This window comes from Brassica napus, chromosome C1 (genome assembly GCF_020379485.1).
Source record: "Brassica napus cultivar Da-Ae chromosome C1, Da-Ae, whole genome shotgun sequence".
In the NCBI taxonomy this organism is placed as follows: domain Eukaryota; kingdom Viridiplantae; phylum Streptophyta; class Magnoliopsida; order Brassicales; family Brassicaceae; genus Brassica; species Brassica napus.
The window spans coordinates 16,382,788-16,404,794 of record NC_063444.1 but is presented as its reverse complement, the minus strand read 5'-3'; the positions used below and the strand labels follow the sequence as shown (position 1 = coordinate 16,404,794).

Here is a 22,007-nt window from a genome sequence, read left to right as displayed (position 1 = left end):
TCTTCTGGATGTTTGTATATATATTAAATCCAAAAATAATTAATTACAAAAACGAAATTCGGTTCGGATCAGATTAGGTTTCAGTTCTTCAAATACCAAAATTTTGAATAATTTGGATATTTAATCAATTTATGTTCGGATTTGATACTATTTATTCGGATTGGGATCGGTTCGGTTCTTCGAATTCTAGTTTGTTGTCCAACCCTAAATAGTGACATAAAAACAAATAGCATCATATTTTTTAAATATACACTTGCGCGGGCACGCGGATCAAAATCTAGTTTATATTTAAGGGAATTTGCCAAAACTAACGCACAACTTGATTTTAACCCCAATTATATACCCAAACTTGAATCAAATGGAAAACTAACCTAAAAGCCTTGTGAAATTACAGCTCAACCCCTTGTGACCAAACAAAAAAAACAGAAGTCATTTTTACGAGTATAGCTTCAGTAAGTCGTCTGAGAAGTTGGAAGTCGTCTGGACGACTTTTTTGTAAGTCGTCTAGTACCAGTTTATCTTAAAAATAATTTATAAATTTTGTAAAAAATATTTTGATGAGTGAAACATAAAAATCATGTAATTATAAACAGTTTTAAGTGATATAAATTAAGATATGATAAAATTGATTTGTTTTCAAGATAGATGAGTGGAAGTAGTGAATCATGATATTCTCTGGTTTAAGGGTTTGGCAAACATATGTTGTAGTATTGTATGTATTCTTAGGGTTAGATTTTGGAAAGCTGAAATGTTTTTTTCAAAAATTAATTTTCACCTATATGTGTTTATTTCTGTGTATAGTAATCACTTTTCAAGTTTGATTTGATTTTATGAAGTGCTTAATTAGATAATTAAGTTTAGGGGTTATGTTTAGGGTGTGGACGACTTATATTTCAGTCGTCTGGTGAATAATTTTACCCAGAAGATTTATATTTCAGTTGTCCACATCGTACCGAACCTTTAATTTTACCAATGTACGTTTTAACCTAACCGGATCATTTACCGGACATATAAAAACTATTTTTTTCACTTTTTCACAACTTTACGAAATCCTAGCGCCGTTTCTCTCCAAAGGCGATTTCGAAGGCGACAAGACGAAAACCCTACTGTGATCGTGTTCCGCCGTTCTCTTCGCCGGTAATCTCTCCGATTACAACGAATCTCGTTTCTTCTTCATGCCGTAGAGTATTTTCGTAGTTTAAACTGACCATCAGCTTCCTTATTTTTCAGATCTGAAATCTCGTTTGCCAAACTCCGCCGCCGGTATGTTATTTCTCATGTCTTAAGGTGTTTAGCCGCCAGAAAACCCTAAAAATTGTAGTATTGATTCTTCTTTTCCCTTCGATTTCCAGATCTGTAACCGCTTGGGACCACATCTTCTCCGACCATATCTTCTCCGACAATATCTTCTCCGACTATAAGTCATTCGTCTTTTGTTTAAAATATGGTTTTTCTATTTATTCAGATATGCATGCGCAACAAGATTTTGAGATCTGTAGGAGGTCGGTTGTGACGATTGTTGTAGTCTTTTACTGAAAGACTACTCGGACGACTTATAGGAAGTCTTCTACGATGTCTTACTCTCTGGATGACTTACATGTAAGTCGTCCAGAGAGTAAGACTTCGTAGAAGACTTTCAGGAATGGAACCAAGTAGTCTTCTCACTTCCTGGAAGTCGTCTGCAAGTATTCAATAGTATTTAGAATAGTGCGCTACCTATGTGTTTGAGATGGTTGTTTGTGATTGTTTGTGATTGTTTGCAGGCCTTAAAATGGATTTACCAGAACTCCCGCTGAGGATGTTTACATTAGGAGAAGAGCCCGCAGCAATCAGGAGCATTTCATATCATTCTGATGACACGAAGTTGTTTAAAGCTCTATGTGATTGTCTCACAGCTGACGAATATTAGGGTCTGAAGGCGTCGAAGTTGGGAATGTTCATCAAGTTCAAGGAGATTGGCTTTGGTTGGACTTCAAGGCTGGTACATTTTATTCTCTGTTTCCAGCTGGACATCAAGAAGAAGTTTGAGCGCTGGAGTCCCGTCGTTTCACAACCTGTGAGGTTTTCACTGATAGAGTTTGACACCTCACTGTTCTGAACTGCGATTACATCAAGGACCTGAAAAATCCAAGGTGTGAGGTTACGAAGGAGATGGCTGCATTCTGGGAGAAGATGGGTGTTGATCTTGATATTGGGCCAAGTATTGAACAGATAACAGAAGCATTTTACAGATGCGACGAGTGGTCTCGGGATGATCGCAAGCGGCTGGGATACCTTGCCATCTACGCAGGATACATTGAAGGGAAAAAGTTCTCAACCGCTACACCGGCTAGTCTTGCAAGGCTAGTGATGGATTTAGAAAATTTTGAGAATTATCCATGGGGGAGAGTGTCGTTTAAGGTGCTGGTGAATTCTCTGAAGGCAAAAGACTTGACGCAAACAGGTTACACTGTTGATGGGTTTATACAGTCCTCCAGGTGTGGGCGTACTATGCTATGCCAGAATTGGGTACTAATTATGGGTCTCCCGTACCAGACAGACTGTCTCCACTGTTGCTGGCTTACAAGGGTGGCCAAGGACGACGCAGATGTTTTAAGTCGGCTATCAACAGACAGGTAATTAACTTCACTCCCTAAGACTTCTCAGACGACTTAAAGTTAAGTCGTCTGAAAAGTCTTCCAACAAAAAGACTACCCAGACGACTTAAAGTTAAGTCGTCTGAGAAGTCTTCCAACAAAAAGACCACTCAGACGACTTAACTTTAAGTCGTTTGGGTAGTCATTTTGTTGGAAGACTTTCCAGACGGCTTAACTTTAAGTCGTCTGAGAAGTCTATTTGTTGGAAGACGTCCATCTTTGTTAATCCGTCAAACAGCTAAGTTTATATCTTTTATTTACTGCAGATTAACGTGAACAACTTTGTTCAGAAGGACCTTGATGAAATGTTTCCAGAATGGGACGGAGACGTAGAGAATCCTGCCGCGGATAACATAATTAAAGTCATGTTTAATGATCCTGGATGGAAGTGGACCATGGACTGTTGGCAAGTCACCGGTACTCACAAGGTTGTGAAGATAGAAGTGAGTCCAGTGAAGACGAAAGTGAGTCCAGTGAAGTCAGAGAGTGTTGTGAAGGAAGAAAGTAGCAGACCTAGGAAGAAAGCTCGTAAAGGGTCTTTTGTTTCTGCTGAGGCACCTGCAGCGGGTAGTGATGGCTTTGGGATGAAGAAAGAGCAGATTGAAAGGGCCTTCAAGGACATATCTGATGCCATGAGTGATGGCTTTGGGACGTGCCTTAGGGAGATCAAGTTGCTGGGGGATAGGATGGGAGCTGTGGAGAAGAAGGTGGGAATCACCAAAAAAGGGAGTTCATCTGATGATCTTCAACTTACAAAACCTATGCACGAACCCGGGATTAGTACCAAAACCTCTCCCAAAATTGCAGAGAAGAGAGTCACTAGGCAAAGTGTTAGGAAGAGTCAGAACTGATGTGTTTTGTTTCTCGTGTGCTTTGATGAACCATTGTATGCGTTGATTCTGAACATGTGTGCTTTGTTTCTAGTGTGAATTTGATCCTTGGTTAATAGTTTATAAACACATTGTGAACTCGAAATTGATCTTTGGTTAATAGTTTATTTCATGTGTGAATTTGATCTTTGGTTAATAGTTTATAAACACATTGTGAACTCGAAATTGCAGAGTGAAAGTGTGAATGGGGCGAAAGCAGGACAGAAAGAAGCCAAAGAACCGAGTGTTACTACAGAACCGAGTTCCTCGACAGAGCTCTGTCTTGTGAAACCTGCAGACGACTTACCGAGTGATGAACCTAGCGTTCTTATATTGGACAAACAAGTACCCACTGCTTCAGATTTACTCTTGGAGGAAGCTAGAAGGCAGACAAAGAAGGAGACTGCTATGGTGAATCTCCGTGAAAAAAGTGAGCGAGAAAGGAAACTTGCTCCCACACAGCAAACTCCTTTTAAGGGAAACAGCACTACCAAACAGATCATTCCAAACAAAAAGGTTGGCCGAGGCTATGATCCTTTTGCACCCTATGACAAGAAGAAGTCGAAGGAGCTCACTGAATGGCTGGAAGAAGATCCGTAAGCTGTTGGAATGTCCTATAAAACAGGTCTTGAAAAAAAATGATTAATTATTTACATTTTGTGTTTGCAGTTCTTATAAACTGCCTCTGGAAAAAAAAACCACGTAGATGTCCAAGTCGGTTTTATCAGGTCCTCCGAACCCCCTTAGAATGGCTGACCGACCATGTAAGTCTTCTGCTATTTTCTTACTCTTATACGTAAGTCGTCTGGTAGTTCTTCTGACTTGTATTGTTTTATATGCAGCAAATGGATGCTTTTATTAATTTAGCGAGGCAACAGTACCAAGATCATCCACAACATTTCAGGAGCGAGAGAATGTGCTTTCTTGATCATATATTTTCTCGGCAGTGGAGGGCCTCCTACCCTGATTTTAAGAGCGACAAGGGAGATGCCAACGGTTTAGGAAAAAGACTCCCTGGTGGGGCGTGGAATTATCATGCAGGCGAGATACCTTCTTTTTGCCAATCTAAGAAGGTTTGGGGGTGGATGAGGATGATATCTATGCACCTGTGAACTTCAAGAACCAGCATTGGTTTGCTATATGGATATTGATCCCTAAGAGGCACATAGTCGTCTGGGACAATCAAACATATTAGCCTTGAAGAACTCGATGAGGTAATGGAGCCCTTTGTCACAATGGTCCCTTATCTGCTTGTTGAGTGCGCTGTCTCTAACGAACAAAAGGTTCAATACACATTGGAGCCATACACATATGAGAGACAAACCGTTGGAGTACCTCAGTGCCGACCTGGTGATTGTGGCCCCTTCACTCTGAAGTACATTGAATGTCATGATCTTGGGATGGAATTTCCCAAAGCGTTATGTCCTAGAAATGGAAAGACCATCAGGGAGAAGATGGCGGTGGATATAGTTCAAGACCTTCATATGTGCCATGAATGGGAAAATCAAGACAATGATGAGAACCTGGGAACGTATGAATAGATATTGGATGTGTTATTTGTATTTGAACTTGATGCTTTTGTGTACTGTTGTATGGTAGATTAGGCTACGTTAACAGAGTCAGGATAGGATGTTTTTTTTTGTAACCTATCCTCATACCAAACTAAAATTCCGTAGGAAATTAGTTTGGTAGTGCAGTAACCTTTCGGATAATGTAGTGTTTGTAACCTTTCGTTGGACGACTAACCAGAAGGTCTTCTAGACGATTTACCAGAAGGTCATCTACAGAGAAGTTCATAAAACATAGAGTCTACAGAGAAGTTCATAAAACATAGAGTCTACAGATAGATAGATAGATTCGAATACATGAGAGAATTCTAGTTAAGTCGTTGGACGACTAACCAGAAGGGAGTCTGGACGATTTACCAGAAGGTCGTCTACAGAGAAGTTCATAATACATAGAGTCTACAGATAGATAGATAGATTCGAAGACATGAGAGAATTCTAGTTAAGTCATTGGACGACTAACCAGAAGGTCTTCTGGATGACTTACTTGAAGGTCTTCCACATCAGTTCTTACATTGTGGACGCTTATGGCCAATTTCTTTGCAGATTGAGCACCTATAAACCATGTGTTGCTTCCGGGGTGTGCGTCCTCTCATCCTGGATAGCTCCAACCAAGATTGCCATCTTGATTTCTTCTGTCTCCCCGGACCATGCTTTACTTCTGGAGGAAAGCATGTGTGTGCCTCAACTTGTTGTCCAACACAAGGATATATATTCTCTGAGTATCTTGCAAACAACATAGTACCCTCATACTTCCCACTTAGGTGAGTCCCATCCACCACAATGAACCTTCTCTGATACTTAAAACCTCTGATAGAAGCTCCAAAAGAGAGAAATGGATACTTAAATCTATTCAGAGAATCAAGTTCTATATCAGTGATAGAACCCGGATTTGCTGCCTTGATTTGCTCCAAATATGAAGGCAGTCGCTCATACCCATCTTCCGCTGATCCTCTCACCATTTCTTGCGCATATAACAATGCTCTGTATGAAGTGGTGTAATCAAGTGTCATGCCAAACATGTTCTTCATTGCATCTTTGATATGTTGCGGATTCAACCCATTAATGATTCCAACACGATCTATGAAAAGTCGACCAATGTACTTCGGAGTACAGTGTTTCCGCTGAGAGATTCTGTGTGTGATGGAACATGTATGAGTTTCCACATACTTGGTTACCCAAAACGTTTTAGTCTCATGTTTCACACTTGCTCTGACCTTCCATTGACAACCACTAACACGACATGTTGCCACAAAGAGAGTTTTCGTTGACTTGTATATTCTGAAAGAGAACCTACGCCTCACCGCTGTCAACCGCAATTCTGAAACCAGTGCATCCCTACTAGCAAAACTCTGGTTGACATAGATTTTGTCTGCAGATGATCATTTTCCTTCACAACCATATGCCCCTTTGTAATCTTCAAAACAGATTTCATCATCTTCTTCCTCATCCTCGTCTTTAACCTTTCCATACTCACTATAATCCTCAGCATCAGCGACAACATGGATCTCAGCATCTTCCTCCCCATCATGATCCTTAGCTTCATCCCCCTCCTCAACTTCATCCCCCTCCTCATCTTCTTCTCCCACATCAGCTTCATCCCCCACATCAGCTTCATCCCTTTCCTCATCTTCATCCCTTTCTTCTGAAACCGTTCTCATCTTGCTAAAGCTTGATACACAAAGACGTATTTCATGCGTTTTAGTTATCTCGAGCAAGTTTCGAACTTGTCTATCACTTGTAACATGAATAGGAGGAAAGGTCTGGAGTCATCTGTTGTAATGAGTAGGTTAACTCCACAGACTATGTGTTCATGTCCAGGTTATAATCTTCTTGAGCCATTGCAACAAGATCAGCATGTGTCCAGGATTTACGAGGTTTGACCAGAATCTCGGAATAAAATCCTGGACGACTTACATGTAAGTCGTCGGGCGGACGACTGAATTGTAAGTTGTCTGGGTATAATTAAGTATTGAAGTTTTTTTCTCAATGGCAAAACTAACCTACGACGACTTACATGTAAGTCGTCGGGTTTTAATAAAATATTGATATTTCAATTTTCCAACAGACGACTGAAAAATAAGTCGTCCAGGAAAGTCAAAATTCTGACAAAATCCAGTCAAATGCAAAACTAACCTATGACGACTTACATGTAAGTCGTCTAGGTTCTTTGGAGATTTTTTTGTAACCAAACAAAAGTAGACGACTTATATTTCAGTCATCTCAGAAAACAGATTTCAAAGTCAATTGCAAAAATAACCTCTGCATTGACCAGAAGACTTACAGGTAAGTCGTCTACAGCCAGACGACTTACCTGGGAAGTCGTCTGGACGAACAGATCTGGAAAAAAACTCGATTTCATACCTTAAATTGGTGAGATAACTTCCATAGCACACATAAGGCTTCTCCAAGCACACAGAATCTCAAACGAAAGTGACCCACCCAGAATCGTTAGCTTATATGACTCTATGAACCATAAAAAATGTAGAATCAAAATCTTGGATTTTTTTAGCTGAATGTGGAGAGAAAGTGTGAGAGATGTTGTGTTTAGTTCATAAGAATGGAGAAAGAAGAAGGGTAAATCGATTTTGAAAGCATTAAGAGCTTCAAATTGGTTGTTCATGGTGGTTGGGGTTTTGATGACAATGGCAATCTTGTAATTACTTGAAGATGGTGAGTGTGAAAGAGTACAAATGTCATTTTCGAAAAAAAAAAAAAAATTGATGGCATTTTCGTGAATTATATGAACTTTTGGGGTGAATAAGGCAAAACTAATTTTCAAAAAAAAAAAAGTTAGTTTTGTGTTTTACTTTGAGTTTTAGGTCAATTTTGCAAAAAAAAACCTTTATATTTAAAATAATATAAAAATATCGAAAGATTTTGTTAAGATGTAATCTTTGGAGTGTTTTTCTGGCTGATAAAATTCAGGTTTGTGTTGTGTACCCGTTAAACTACCCTCCATCATAGTTTTGCGGAACTTCCAAAAATGGTAACTACGTGTTTGTTCATGTCAGATTGATGAACTCTTGAAATCTTCATGCCGTGTGGTTTGTTTGCTTCAGACATCCACTAAACAAGCTTTTAAAAGTATGTATTACATGTCCAATCTACTGCAACAACACTAGCAGGAAAAAAAGAAAAGCAAAGGAAGTCTATGTTTCACATTTCGGTAAGGATCAAAGAAGATGCAATTACAACGTACGCAAGGAACAAGAATAATCCTATTTGAACTAAAAATCGTGGATTTTCCCTCATGTTTGGGGAAGTCACCGACCTATAAAAGAAAAAATCTCTTTTGTGAGTCTAATTTTTGAATAGTTATTCCTTATAACCAAGAGGAGAGATTGATCTTTTAACCTTGCGATTCGCTGGGAGAGTCGATGGAACGGTAAGCTTTGGATGAACACAATGCCTGGTCCCGTCAGCGTCGCTGTTACTACGTTATCACCCTTTTTGGTAAAATATAGAAGGTTGTAGAGACGTGAGTAAAGATCATTTTGCTAGGAAGGGAAAACAAAAAGAAGCAAACGTACCCCGAACACTGCCCGTCTTACAGGTGCAGCATGGTAGTTGATTCTGAAATTGATGGGGGGAGTGAGAGCGGCAATGCAAGAAACGTCAATGGTGAGAACTTCTCCCACCTCCAGGTTTTTCTGTACAACTTATGAAGCAAGTGAACTAGGATCAGTTTGTTTTTTTTGGGGGGGGGGGGGGGGGTAAAAGGCCTTAAAATGAGATAAACCTTGGACGCATACCAGAGCCACCGGCAGTAATAAAAGCAAGACCCTGGCCAGATAGCCTTTGTCTCAGAAACACCTACAACAACAATCACGTGAGTTAAGGCCAGATATACATATATATATATATATTGTATATATAGATAATTTCTCATAGTGGCATCTAAAAGAAGTAACTAAGAAAGATGTAAATAATTTTTGAATGAAGTGTGTCAAAGGCCGTTGCAATGTGTTGTTTTCATTACCTCAGCGCCAGCCGCAGCAATGTTTCTAGCTCTATGTCTCTGGTAAACAGAGTTTACCACTTTCACATCATGGACGGAACAGAGAAATGCATCTGGCTACATAAAATGAAAGAAAAGGTCACATCATTGATTGTTGGTCTACGGAGAATACATAAATATATCAAATAATAAATTGACGGTTCGTGAGCTAGATCTACCTGGCAAAGGATGTCCCCACCAAACATTGCCAGATCCATCTTCAAGTAAAGAACCAAAACACATAAGAAGGTATAGTAAGCATCATAGTTAGTAATAACAATACGGAAGAAAATCATGGCAAGCTAGGGGATCATTAACTGGAAGAATCCTTGCCAAAGAAGGTGCAGCGATACCGACAAAACCATCGGTTTGGCCGGTGTTGCGAAGAAGCACACTGTTAACACTCTTGCCTAAAACCCACTGTACAACACCAACTTCTTGTTCAGGGGTATAAGTATTCTCCATCCCAATGGAGCCAGACATGTAGCACATTGAACCTACAGCACCATATCAATTCAGCTATAAATAGAGAAAAAGAAGATTCTGAAAAAACTTGAAAACAGAGTGGAAATTACCAGGCTTAGCAATGACCTTCTCCTGTGGTTTTAACATAATCTGACAACAAAAACAAGGTTAGAATTGAGGATACAGAACATAAACGCAAAATGAGCAGACTAGAAAAACAAAACAAATGTTTGACCCAGGTACCTGAACAACCTGTGCTTCACCACCCAGAATTTGGAAAGGTGTAACTGTATCTTCTTGACTCTGCATCAAATAACACACTTGTGAGATGATAACCTTACATATACAAACTGAAGAGATTAATATTGATAATTCACTATTAATTATTGTGACTATCACAAAACTAGATTAGCTTGGATCGTGCGCCTAGCTTGAGCCTTGAACACTAGCCTCGTCGACAAAGACAGACACTTAGAAGAAGACAGAAGATAACCTGATAGACATAAGGCTGAAAGGGAGTAGAGAAAAACGGAGCTGCCATGGCGGTGATAAGATTTACGTCGCGCGTTGATGCAAAACGATCTGATCGCAGATCCACAAATATACAGTTCGGTCCAACTGTTCGCGGTGGATGTGACCGACGGGGGACCCAACAAGCGACCGATTAAATTCGCTTAATGATATCAGTCCACGTGGAGCTATGCGTTGATTCTGCTTACGTGGATGCATCTCATTGGCTACAGTTTACAAGTCGACGTAACTTTATGAATTTGATTACGTTTCTTATCAACCAAACCACTGATTTGGTAATCAAAACCGGTTCTACAAACATTGGTTTACAAATCTTGGTGCAACTACAAACAAAATCCATTCAGAAAAGCCTCAACAAAACTTACAGAACTGAAACACGACAGTCTCTCCTATATAACCAAACCAAAACAAAACATATTTTCATCAACAAAACCTCAAAGTGGAGACACATGACAGATCTTATCTCTATCCGACAGGCAAAACTTAACCAAATCTTGCATCTATCACTCCAGATCAACACTGAAAGCTTTGGCTAATCCAACCCGGAAACAAGAATCACAGAACAGAAATGCAGTCTGAGTTCAACTACTACAAGCATTGAACTTCCTCATCATTTCTACACTATCAGCTATAGTGGACCCTGCAGTCCCAACGAACCCCAGTGAAGCACAGCTACAAACAGCTTCCTCTACGTATAGTTGTACATTTGATACTTTACGAGGAGAACAATGCTTCTGCATCTTCTTTATACTGTCCAGACTCATCGGAATCGACCCAAATTTCTGTCCGTGAGCAGCGGAAGCAAGCTCCTTTTCTGTTCTCACTATTACTTCATCTTCTTCCCTTAGAAAATGGAGCTTGAAATTCGTAGAGTTCCTAGCCAAATCACCCAAGTAAGTTCCAGTCCAGTTGCTTTCAGGAAGATCCGTCATCACAAACACATGAAACGGACCAGGATTCTTCAAACTCAAAGACTCCAACTTCTGGTTCAAACCCGTAAACGTACTCTCCTGGTGATTCTTGAACTGCCCATCCAGCAACCTAAGCTGCGCGCAGAGAAACGGCGCCTTAATCGTTCCCGTGGCAAACCTCTTCCCTGCGCTCATTACCTCTCGAACAAAAGGAAGGAACTCAACCTTCTCAATCAAAGACTTCACCTCCGGAACGCCAGAAGACTTGTGTATATCAATATACAGTTCAGACCCTTTGTACGGAGCCGTGAAGAGACTCCCAAACGCAAGAATAGCCGCAGACTCAGCTTCTGAACCACGTCCAAGAGCCTTATACACATCTCGCCGCCTCCTCACGTAAGTAATCTTCTTCTTCTTCTTAAGCTTCTCATCCGCCTGGAACGAGTCCAACCTCCCATCAGAACCTCCGTTTCTATACGTCCAAACCGTGGTTCTACAATCATCATCAACACCATACAAACATCCATCTACATTACCGCGAACACCAGATAACAAATACCCACACTGTCTCAGCGATTCATAAGCCTGAGACTGTTCAGCTAACTCACCAGAACACAGAGTCTCCAAGTCAACACCACAGAGAAGCGACGCGAAGTACCTGAAGTCGATAACTCGAACAGCCGAAGATGATACGAGAGACGAAATGTCTACAACATCACCCATCGAAACGTACCTTCCAGACCTAAGCAGCTCAACGGAATGGTTCCAGACCGAGACACGCACCTCGCTAGGACTCAAAACCCTAAATTTCGGACAGCTACCAAGCGCGACAGCGTGGTGATCAAGAACCGGAGGAACAACCAGCGTCCGATTCAGAATCATCGCCATCAGGACAGCGTTCTTGAATTCCGACAGCTGGTTGCTGAATCCGCTGTGGGGAGCGTACAGGAGAAACCTCTGCCCTAGGAGTGTTCGTGATAGTGTCTCGGATCTGCATTGAGGGAATTCGACGGATCCGGAGAAGGCGGAGGAGATCGAGAAGATGGATTTGGGTATCTCGGAGTAGGTGATGAAGAATACGGATAGGAAGAGGACAGCGAGTAGAGAGACGGAGCAGAGACAGATGGCGGATTTGTTGGTTTGCTTCTTCCTGTTCGGCCATGGCTTCGGGCCTGGTCTACTGGGACTGAAGAAGCTGTTCATTCTTTTTTTTGCTTGAGATTTCTGAGACGCCATCATTGTGTTATGGTTTTTGCTCGTGTGTAGGATTCCAATAAAACGCTGCGTTTTCTGGATTTTAGGCTAAGCCACGTCTTACTTAGCCCAAAACTATACGTTTGTGGTTATGATTTTGAATGATAAACCGAAAAGAAAAATGTAATAAATTAGCAGGAACAAGAACATCTTCTTTCTTTTTTTTCGTTAATGGTTAATTATGCTATTATAAATTATGAGAAATATTAAAAGACGATTCTATAGGCTTGCCAATTCTACATGCCTTATGAGGATTCACGTCTGAATACATCATCTTGAGCCGTCCTATGAAATCCAGACAGTACTCTTTGCGCCATGCCGAAGATCTCCTATACGTTTTTCTCCATAAATCTGCATAATTCACCTTTGCTGGGATTCGAAACCCAGACCTCTTGGTATAGAAGCATTAATGAATCCTTAGTCAAACCAGAACATCTTCGTACAAAACTTATTGGCTAAGGCCCCTAAATCTGAGGGCTGACCCTGATCAACACTAGTGATACTTTGTGAGAATAGGACCTCTAGGATCTTAAAGAACGCATCAGTTCTATTTATACAGATTGGGAAAAAAAATTATAGACAATCTTCGATAGTGCAATATTTGTAAAATTATAGACAATCTTTGAAAAAAAAATACAGTTTTAGAGCATCTACAAAAATAACTTCGGTTATATGAATTTTTTTTGCTTTTCAAAAAAGAATTTAAAAATAGAGTTTCACTACTTCAAAAATATGAATTCGAAGTTTCATATTTTTTAGTCCTTACTATTTACACCATCAAATTTATGATTCTAAAATATTTTGTCTTTTATCTTTTTAATTCTTAAAATATTTATATCTCAAATATTTCAAATTTTTTTCTTATAAATTTAAATTTTACTTCTTTAAAAAATAATTTTCAAGCTTCATTTTGTAAAGATGATTTTCAAGCTTCATTTTACTTTTATCACTACTTAGCCAGTCTGGGCTTGGGATTCGGCCCAAGTGTTTTACATGGTGGACCGTAACAAATGATCGGTCACCTTCTGGCATTAGTCGGAAGGTATTCCAAACTCGGGTCATGCAGTGTGGTACGCTTTCGGACTAGTCCACCCTGTAGCATTAAGTGTGTTCTTCTCAGGGCCGACTGGATCAGCCGATAAGGCTCATCAAAAAAAATTTGTTGATCATATCTGAAGTATTACGGAAATAGTTTTATAGAATAATTTGGTATTTTACATATACGTTATTCAATATTTAATTATGTACTTCTATGTAAAATTTTATATTTTAGTGTAAATTTTATTAATTAATATTTCTATAATATTTATATACTAGTATCATCACCCCGTGCAGTTTTTGTAAAATTATTTTTTTAATCAAATTCTAGTGTTTTGAAAAATTTAATTTTATTTTAATATAACAAAAAAAATTGAAATTAAAATAAATATAAAAATTAAACTTTTAATGACACTTTTTGTTCGAAAGTTTTCTTAGAATCTGAAGCCTTTTATAAAGATCAATTAGATAAATACATGGTGAAAGAAAACACATTCTGAATTTTTTTTGGTTGAATTTGCTTTCTGAGATACTTCTCCATCTCTTCTTTTTGTATTCAACACCAACTACGAAATTCAAATGATAACACAAAAACAGATATACAATAGACTCTAGCAGATTTTTTAAATAGTTGAATATTAGTGTTATAAAAAACATGTTTGTAAAAATAGTTAAACCATAACAAACTGAAACACCTCTTTTTTTGTGATAATAAGAATTGAGAAAGGAAGTTCGTAGGTGATGGGTTTTTTTTCCAACAACCGTTGCCTACAGTTATTTTTTATTTTAACACTTTTTAAAAAAATTTGTAAAAACATAAATTATATGTCAAATTTTGATTGGTTACATATCTTGTGTTTTAGTATATAAAGGATATCTGATCGTTATTTACAAAAGTTATATAGATTTAAATTAATTATAACAAATATAAAGACAATAATATAAAACACAAATACTTTTAAAGTTAGATTTGAAGTTTTGTTTTTGGATAATAACATCTTGAAACTTCAAAATATAATATATTTGTTTAGATGCTCTTGTGCAAATAAAACTGCTAAACAAGAATTTCATAAAACAAGTAAAACTATAAAGCCGTCTTTGTAATAATTCTAAAACAAACTTATCTTATTATATAAAGTTTGGTTTTTCAAAATTACTAATTAACATGATCGTGACGTGTGTCAATAAAAAATTGAGATTATGACATGTGTCATAAATATGATTAAAATCTCTTTTGTTTAAGATTTAAAATATTTAGAAAAGTAAAATTATAACATAATTAATATATTTTTTTAGCCTAAACAAAAGAAAGTTGTAAAAGTACTCCAAGTATTTTTTATAAATTACTAACTTTCTTTTTAATAGATAATTGAATGTTTAGGAAATTATGAACATAATTAAAAATATTTCACATCTATATTTAGGTTTAACCTTCCTCATTTTATTTTCACAAAACACAAAACTATTTACAAGAAAAATATTACATTAGTGTTTTTTAATTTCTTGATACAACTCAAATTTTTTTTTATTATCCTTACTACATTTTATGATGCTGTCGTAATTTGTTTTGTAAATTGTGATATTGTTGTTATAGATGAGTATGTGAAAATATGATTAATATGTGTTCATACGTGTAAGATAAAATATACAATTAATTAAATTGAAAATTTTCTATTAAAAAAGAAGTTAATTGTTTAAAATCTTAAACAAAAATGAATTATAGAATCCTACAAATACAAGAAAATGTTTAATGAAAAATCTTAAGAAAAAAACAAGTTATAAAATAAGTAATTTTTTGTTTAAAGCCTAAACAAAAGAAAATTGTAAAAGTACTGTTATTATTTTCTTATAAATAACTAATTTTCCTTTTTAATAGATAATTGTATGTTTAGTAAATATAAATCAAAAATAACTACAAATATGTCAAATATATATATTTAGGTTTAGACTTCCTCATATTATTTTCACAAAACACTATAGTATTTAGAAAAAAAATATTACTTTAGTGGTTTTTTAGTTTCTTGATACAATTCAATTTTTTATTATGCTTACTACATCTTATGATGATGTTGTGGTAGATGCATCTTTGAATATGATGAATATGTGTTTGTATTTATAAGAAAAATATATAGTTAATTAATAGAAAATTTCTATTAAAAAGTTAGTTGTTTAAAATCTTAAACAAAAAAGAATTATAGAATCCTACAAATAGAAGAAATTGTTTAATGGAAAATATTTTTTTTCAAACTAATTATAAATAACTTTTTTAAAGCCTAACAAAATAAAAGAGTAAAATTAATCTTATAAATAACTAACTTTATGTTTAATAGATAATTTTCTGTTTAGAAAAATATAAACAAAAAATAACTGAAAAATAATTCACGGATATGATTGTGACATCTGTTAATAAAATAAAAACTAGATTGTGAAATGTGTCACGTGAAAATAATTTTATTAAAAAAAATCTTAAATAAAAGAGATTGGTAAAATAATTTTTTCTTTATTAAATCCGAACCAAAAAAAGATTATCCGAACCAAAAAAAAGATTTTTTTTCCTTTTTAAAAAAAAATCTGACCAAAGAGAAATGTAAAAGCTCACTTAATAATATTTTAAAAATAATTTAATGATAAAAATGATACTAAAATTATTAAATTAAGAAAATCATAAAGCTACAGTGAAAAAATTCTTACTCTTTTTATATTTTCATAAAATTAAAACATCAAACTACACAGACTCATATCTAGTCAGTAAATAAAGCTCGGTTGAGCAAAATCTATGGTATCAGATAAAATGGAAGCATGACATATTTCTATGGTTTAAAAATATTTTTCCTTATATAGAAGGTAAGGGAAACGAGTAAAGTTACTAATATATTTTGGGACAAGCTATTTTAAAAGTATATATTCCTTCCGTTCATAAATATATGATGTTTTAGGTAAAATTACTTTTATCTAAAACGTATTATTAAAATTATAACTAAAAACTATTCAACCAAATACAAAATACTATTAAATTTGATTGGTTACATAGTTTTTGATAAATTTAAAGTTAAAATATGAGAACATCTTACGTATTAAAACATAAAAACTTTTCTAAACATCTTATATTTGGGAGGGAGTATAAAACTTAGTTATGGTCTACAGATAAAAAAAACGCATAGGTTGGTTACATTAACTAAACTCCCCAATGCTTTGTAAGGAAACATTGTATTTGGTAAGACGACATCATGATTCAAAAGTATTAGATAGCCAGTGCATCCATAGCCGAACTTGCTGCCTCTACAGGCCTAGGGCGTCGACGAGCACGTTCAGGAGCCAGACTTCCAGCGAACATTTCTTTGTACCATTCCACATCTTCATCTTTCTGTGATGATATCATTTCAGAAATATTAAATCAAAATCAAATGTTACATGGGCTCGGCATAGAATTAGAGATGTATATTGTACCAAAAACTCGAACAATGGTAGAGGGGTGCCTATTCTGTGGTTATGAGGAAGAATCTCCCAAGGTCTACTTGCTTGCAATAGCTCTCCTCTCTCGTCAGAGAGGGAAAAAAGTGGAGGCAAATTTAGCTGTTTAAACATCTACAGGAGCCAGAAACTAATCACACGCTTACCATTATAAGTATAACTAGACTTTGACCCACGCGGGCGCGTGGATATATTTTTCAAAAATATATTTCTATTTGTTTTTCATGTCAATAATATAAGGGCTAGACAAAATACCCGAACCTGGAGAACCGAACCGATCTCGATCCGAAAAGGTAGTACCAAACCCAAACCGAAATTGATTAAATATCTGAATTATTCAAAAAAATTGTTTTTGGAGAACCGAAGCCGAATCCGATCCGAACCGAAATATTTCGGGTACCCGTATGTAACTGAAATAGATTTATGTACTTATATATATTAATTATTTTTAGATTTAATATATATATATATAACATCTAGAATATATATGATACTTTTAAGCTGGTTTAAATACTTGAAAATATATACAAATAATCAATTGTAAATATATAAAATAGTAAAAGTATACTTAAAACACCAAAAATACTTAAAATAATTATTGATTCTCTATCCAAATATTTGAACTAAAGTAATTTATATGTTAAGTTTAGGTATTCTGACATATGTTATTCAAATTTATATTTAATATATTATTTTGTTTATAGTTTTTGAGAAATTTAAAGTATATAAATATATAATGAATTTTAAAATTTTAAAAGTAATTTAAATGGGTTATCCGAACTCAAACCGAACTCGCAAAAATCCGAAGCGAACCCAAACTGAAATTTAGAAATATTAGAATGAGGCTGAAATCTTTGGCCCCCGGAAACCCGAAACTCAAACAGATCTGAACCGAACCCGATTAGGCACCAGATAAATCGTTTCTCATAATATAATGGACTTCCAAATTTTCTTAAAAATATAAGCCCATTTTTTTTTCTCTTAATATTCTGCAATCCATGTTTCCAAACAAACTTATTTTTTAAAACTACAATCTATGTTTTCAAACAAACCTCTTTTTTAAAACTGAAATCCATGTTTCTAAACAAATCTTTTTTTTAAACTACAATCTATGTTTCTAAAAGAACTTTTAAAAAAAAATTCTATAAATGTTTCAAACAAACCTAATTTGTACTTGTTTTAATAAGATAGATTAGTAATTCCGAAACCTACCCCACGGGAAAATGATCGCATGAAAGGCTTTAACAATCGTGCAACAAGGTGTACTAAACCAGCAGCCGTTCTTGAAAAAACTGCACTACGACTTTTATCTCCCTTGTAAAGTCTCCAATATTTGTGCCCTTGACCCACAACGAGCATAGCAGTATTCAGGCCATGCTTGAGCTGAACCTGCGCATCAAATTAAGGACAAAAAGCACTAAAACTAAGATGGCCATAACCCAGAACAATGCTGATATTCCTCTTACCTTTTCCATGGCTTTGACATACTCAGCCACCAATCTTCCAACCTTGTCACCCACGCATTTTGTTAGAATATGAGATTTAGCACGAGGAGCATCAGGAATGACAGACCCATAACCTTTCAAAATCACAGACAGAGAAGTGTTTGTAAAGGAATTTTCAATATTTTGAAAATTCCTTAATGCTTTTCCTTGAAGATCCTTCCACTTAAATGATGCGTCAGACACCTGGATTGCCAATCCCCACCAGAACCGATAAGTGTATGATGAAACACAAGAAAGAAAAATAAAGAAATTCTCATTTTGTAGCAGCAATCAAAGTTACTCAGGCCTTCTGGCCAGCAGGTAGTATCGCCATTCTTCAACAGGGATATTTGTAAATCTGACATCATTACCAAACACTCCAACGCCTTCACTCTTGGAAAAGTTTCCTGAAAACACCCATACAGGTAAACATAAAAATGGCTGGAAACAAAGGGTTAAAAAATAAAATCAACATCAACTGACCGCCTTCGTAGTTTAAATATTCTGTCGCCCTGACTGTCTTGGCCATTGTCCAGTTTTCCCCACTTCCACGCTGCCCTGAGGGAAACTTCACCTGCATACGAACAAATAGGCAGTTAAAAACATTTCCATAACCTCCCTCTTACAAGCAGACCTAAAAAAAATCACATCCGATAAAACACTGTGACATCAAAAGAAGCAATGAACACAACACGTCCTGGAGGAGTGTTGTTAAAGGGTGAGCGCTTGGGTTCGAAGAACGCCAAGCACACCAACAACCTAATTATGGAGTCAGACAAAATTTATAATGGAGGGGTTGGGGTCGTTGCCCTGCAGGGCTGTTAGCCAGATTTCGAGTGAGTTGGACGGGTTGTTACAATAAAAGTCGACTTTTATTGTGACAATCCGTCCCACTCGCTAGGATCCCAAGCTCACAGTCCTGCAGGGTACCGACCCTAACCCCTGACATGTGGACCTTTACTGACTCCCCCATGTAGGTTATTGATGCGCTTGACGTTATTCGAATCTAATACCTCACCCTTTAACAACATTCCCACAAGACGAGTTGTCACCAACTGAACTGCAGATCAATTGGTGACAACTCGCTCTAGAGGAATGTTGTTAAAGGGTGAGGGTTTAAGTTCGAGTAACGTCAAGCGCATCAATAACCTACATGTATGGCCGGAAGGGGCACACATGAGAGGGGTTAGGATATGTGTCCTGCAGGGCTGTGAACCGGGTTCCCAGTAAGTGGGATGGGTTGTCACAGGAACGTACACGGGAGATGGTGACGGGAACTGAGGAGAGAGAGACGTGAAAGAAAGAGGAAAGATAGAGGGTCGAGGATGTAGAAGCCGGAAAACCGGATCAAAAGAAACGATATAATATAAACGATGTTAAGGAAAATATATAGACGATTCGAAACCGCAACGAAAATGAAAGCATGGAGTCGAGACAAATCTCTTTCATTAACTCTTAATATACGCTCCGTTAGTGCGACGGATCTGTACGAATATGAATCCCAGGATAAAACCATGATAGGTTATCACGCGACACTCGTGAAGAACCTCTACGAACTAATATTTCTACGAAACACTCTCTAGAACTTACGCTAAAGGATTTGCTGGTTTTGGTTGTGAAAAAACGGTAAAAAATGAAGATGGAAGAGAGTCTATATATAAAGAGGAGACGAGGAGCAGTTTTTCGAAACTATTGCCAACGTTTTCCGAAAATCTCTCAAGGATCTCGAAGTGGAACGTTGAGCAACTTTCTCCGCAACTTTCTCTCTTGTTGACTCGGCTCTGATCCATTTTGAACAGATAAACTTTGTGTCGTTTTTAGACAAACTACATGTCGTTTATACACAAATGTCATGCTGAAATGGCAAAAACGTTGAGCTTAACTTGGTCCAAAAAGAATCTTATTGGGCCAGAGGCCCTCCACCAAGACCCAAGACCCAAGACCCAAGACCCAAGCCTTCCTCTCTCTCCAAGCTGTTTAACACATGATATCAAGTGACCATATATAAACAGCTATCTTCCTCTTGTTCCCACCGATGTAGGACAAGTCCCTTTATGTTCATTATTAATGTGTTTTGGGCTGTTAAACACACAGGCCCAAGTCATTTGTTTTCATAATTTTCATTAAAGCATAATGGCTATTAATGGATCCAACAATCCCCCACATGAATAGAAATGAATCTTATAAACATATGCAGACTAAATAAAGACTCGATAGACTCTAAAAACTATACTTATTCTAATCATGACTAGATTAGACAGACTTATCGAGAGTGTTTGCGAAAAGTCACTGTGTTTGAGTTGGTGGCATTTATAAGCCTTGAACCACTCATAGTTAATATCTGTCGGGTTTACTTTACCAGAAGGTGAACATGATGTCGTGAACCAACCGGTGTTTTATGTAGACCGAGACAACAGGCATAACGCAGCTTCATTTTCTCGTAGAACTTAGTTCTCTTTTGTGTTTATTGTGGCCCTGAACTATTCATGGTTTTCATGAGTGAACTTAGAGAATATAGCCTTGCATTCATTCTCCTAGAAACGGCCCCATTTCACACTCATTAGGTGATTGGCCATGAAAAGTATTGAGTAATATAGACTAAATCATTAAAAGCTTATGCTTATCCTTCTCATATTTGTTAGCACTTTCATCATCTTAGGAGCTGGGAAAAGACTACTTTGTCTCAAGTGCTTTGGTTAGATTCAGTTTGATTTTGTTTTTCCTTTGAACCTACATCTTGGGATTTTCAGTCATGATAGGTAGGGTTGCAGTCAAGCATCCTCATTCGTTATAGGCTTTAAACCCATTCCTTTTGATGATTTAGCAACAACATCTCATGACAAACCTTTTGTAAATGGATCCGCTAGGTTGTCAGCCGATTTGATGTAGTCTATTGTGATTACACCAGTTGAGATAAGTTGTCTAATGGTTTTGTGTCATCTTCTGATGTGACGAGATTTACCATTGTAGAGATTACTCTGATGTGACGAGATTTACCATTGTAGAGACTATCACAATGTATGCGTATAGCTGGCACAGGTTTCTCCCACATAGGAATATCTTCCAAAAAATTTCTAAGTCATTCAGCTTCTTCTGCTGCTTTGTCTAAGGCTATGAACTTAGATTTCATGGTGAATCTGGCTAACACTGTTTGTTTGGTAGATTTCCATGATATTGCTGCTCCTCCTAATGTAAAGACATATCCACTTGTGGATTTTGAGTTTTTAGAATCTGATATCCAGTTAGTGTCACTGTATCCTTCTAAAACTGCTAGTTCTTTACCATAGTGAAGCCCAAAATCTTTGGTGTAGTGCAAGTAATTGAGTACTCTCGTTATAGCTTTCCAGTGTGTATGTCCTGGATTACTTGTATATCGACTGAGTACATTCACTGCATGCGCTAGATCTGGTCTCGTACAATTAGTCAAGTACATGAGACTTCCGATCACACGTGCATACTCGTTTTGTGAAACCGCTTCACCTGAATTCTTTGTCAAGTGCATTTGGAGATCTAACGGAGTTTTTGCCATACTCTTAGAGTAATTTTTAAATCTCTCTAATATTGTTTGAGCATAATGAGATTGGGTTAAGATAATTCTGTTTTAATTTCTTGTGACTTTAACCCCGAGAATTACATCTGCTAATCCCAAGTCTTTCATCTCAAATGTCCCTTTGAGCATGTTTTTTGTTTGATTGATAATGTCTTTAGTGATTCCAATAATGAGCATATCATCTACATATAAACATAGCAAAAACATACGCATTTTTGGTAGTTTTGTAGTAT

At 36.8% G+C, this 22,007-nt stretch overlaps 3 protein-coding genes and 1 pseudogene across 3 annotated transcripts; 1 reads left to right on the top strand and 3 right to left on the bottom strand.

Moving 5' to 3' along the window:
* Positions 1–2,151: 2,151 nt before the first annotated feature.
* LOC106373227 lies at positions 2,152–4,105 on the top strand. Its single transcript, XM_013813435.2, has 4 exons — positions 2,152–2,346; positions 2,478–2,615; positions 2,903–3,466; positions 3,698–4,105. Exons 1-4 carry the CDS (start codon positions 2,152–2,154, stop codon positions 4,103–4,105), a joined length of 1,305 nt encoding a protein of 434 aa, XP_013668889.2.
* Positions 4,106–8,118: 4,013 nt separating this feature from the next.
* Positions 8,119–10,262, bottom strand: BNAC01G41760D. Its single transcript, XM_013816245.3, has 10 exons — positions 10,029–10,262; positions 9,779–9,838; positions 9,646–9,685; positions 9,389–9,567; positions 9,250–9,288; positions 9,053–9,148; positions 8,826–8,886; positions 8,604–8,731; positions 8,428–8,519; positions 8,119–8,344 (listed from the first exon to the last, which is right to left on the bottom strand). The coding sequence occupies exons 1-10, from the start codon at positions 10,074–10,076 to the stop codon at positions 8,230–8,232; spliced, it is 858 nt and encodes a 285-aa protein (XP_013671699.2). The 5' UTR covers positions 10,077–10,262; the 3' UTR covers positions 8,119–8,229.
* A 93-nt stretch (positions 10,263–10,355) lies between these two features.
* Positions 10,356–12,237, bottom strand: LOC106376179 (O-fucosyltransferase 30-like). The gene has a single exon (XM_022694838.2). The coding sequence runs from the start codon at positions 12,214–12,216 to the stop codon at positions 10,648–10,650; it is 1,569 nt and encodes a 522-aa protein (XP_022550559.2). The 5' UTR covers positions 12,217–12,237; the 3' UTR covers positions 10,356–10,647.
* A 4,060-nt stretch (positions 12,238–16,297) lies between these two features.
* LOC106375200 lies at positions 16,298–20,372 on the bottom strand (annotated as a pseudogene).
* Positions 20,373–22,007: the final 1,635 nt, after the last annotated feature.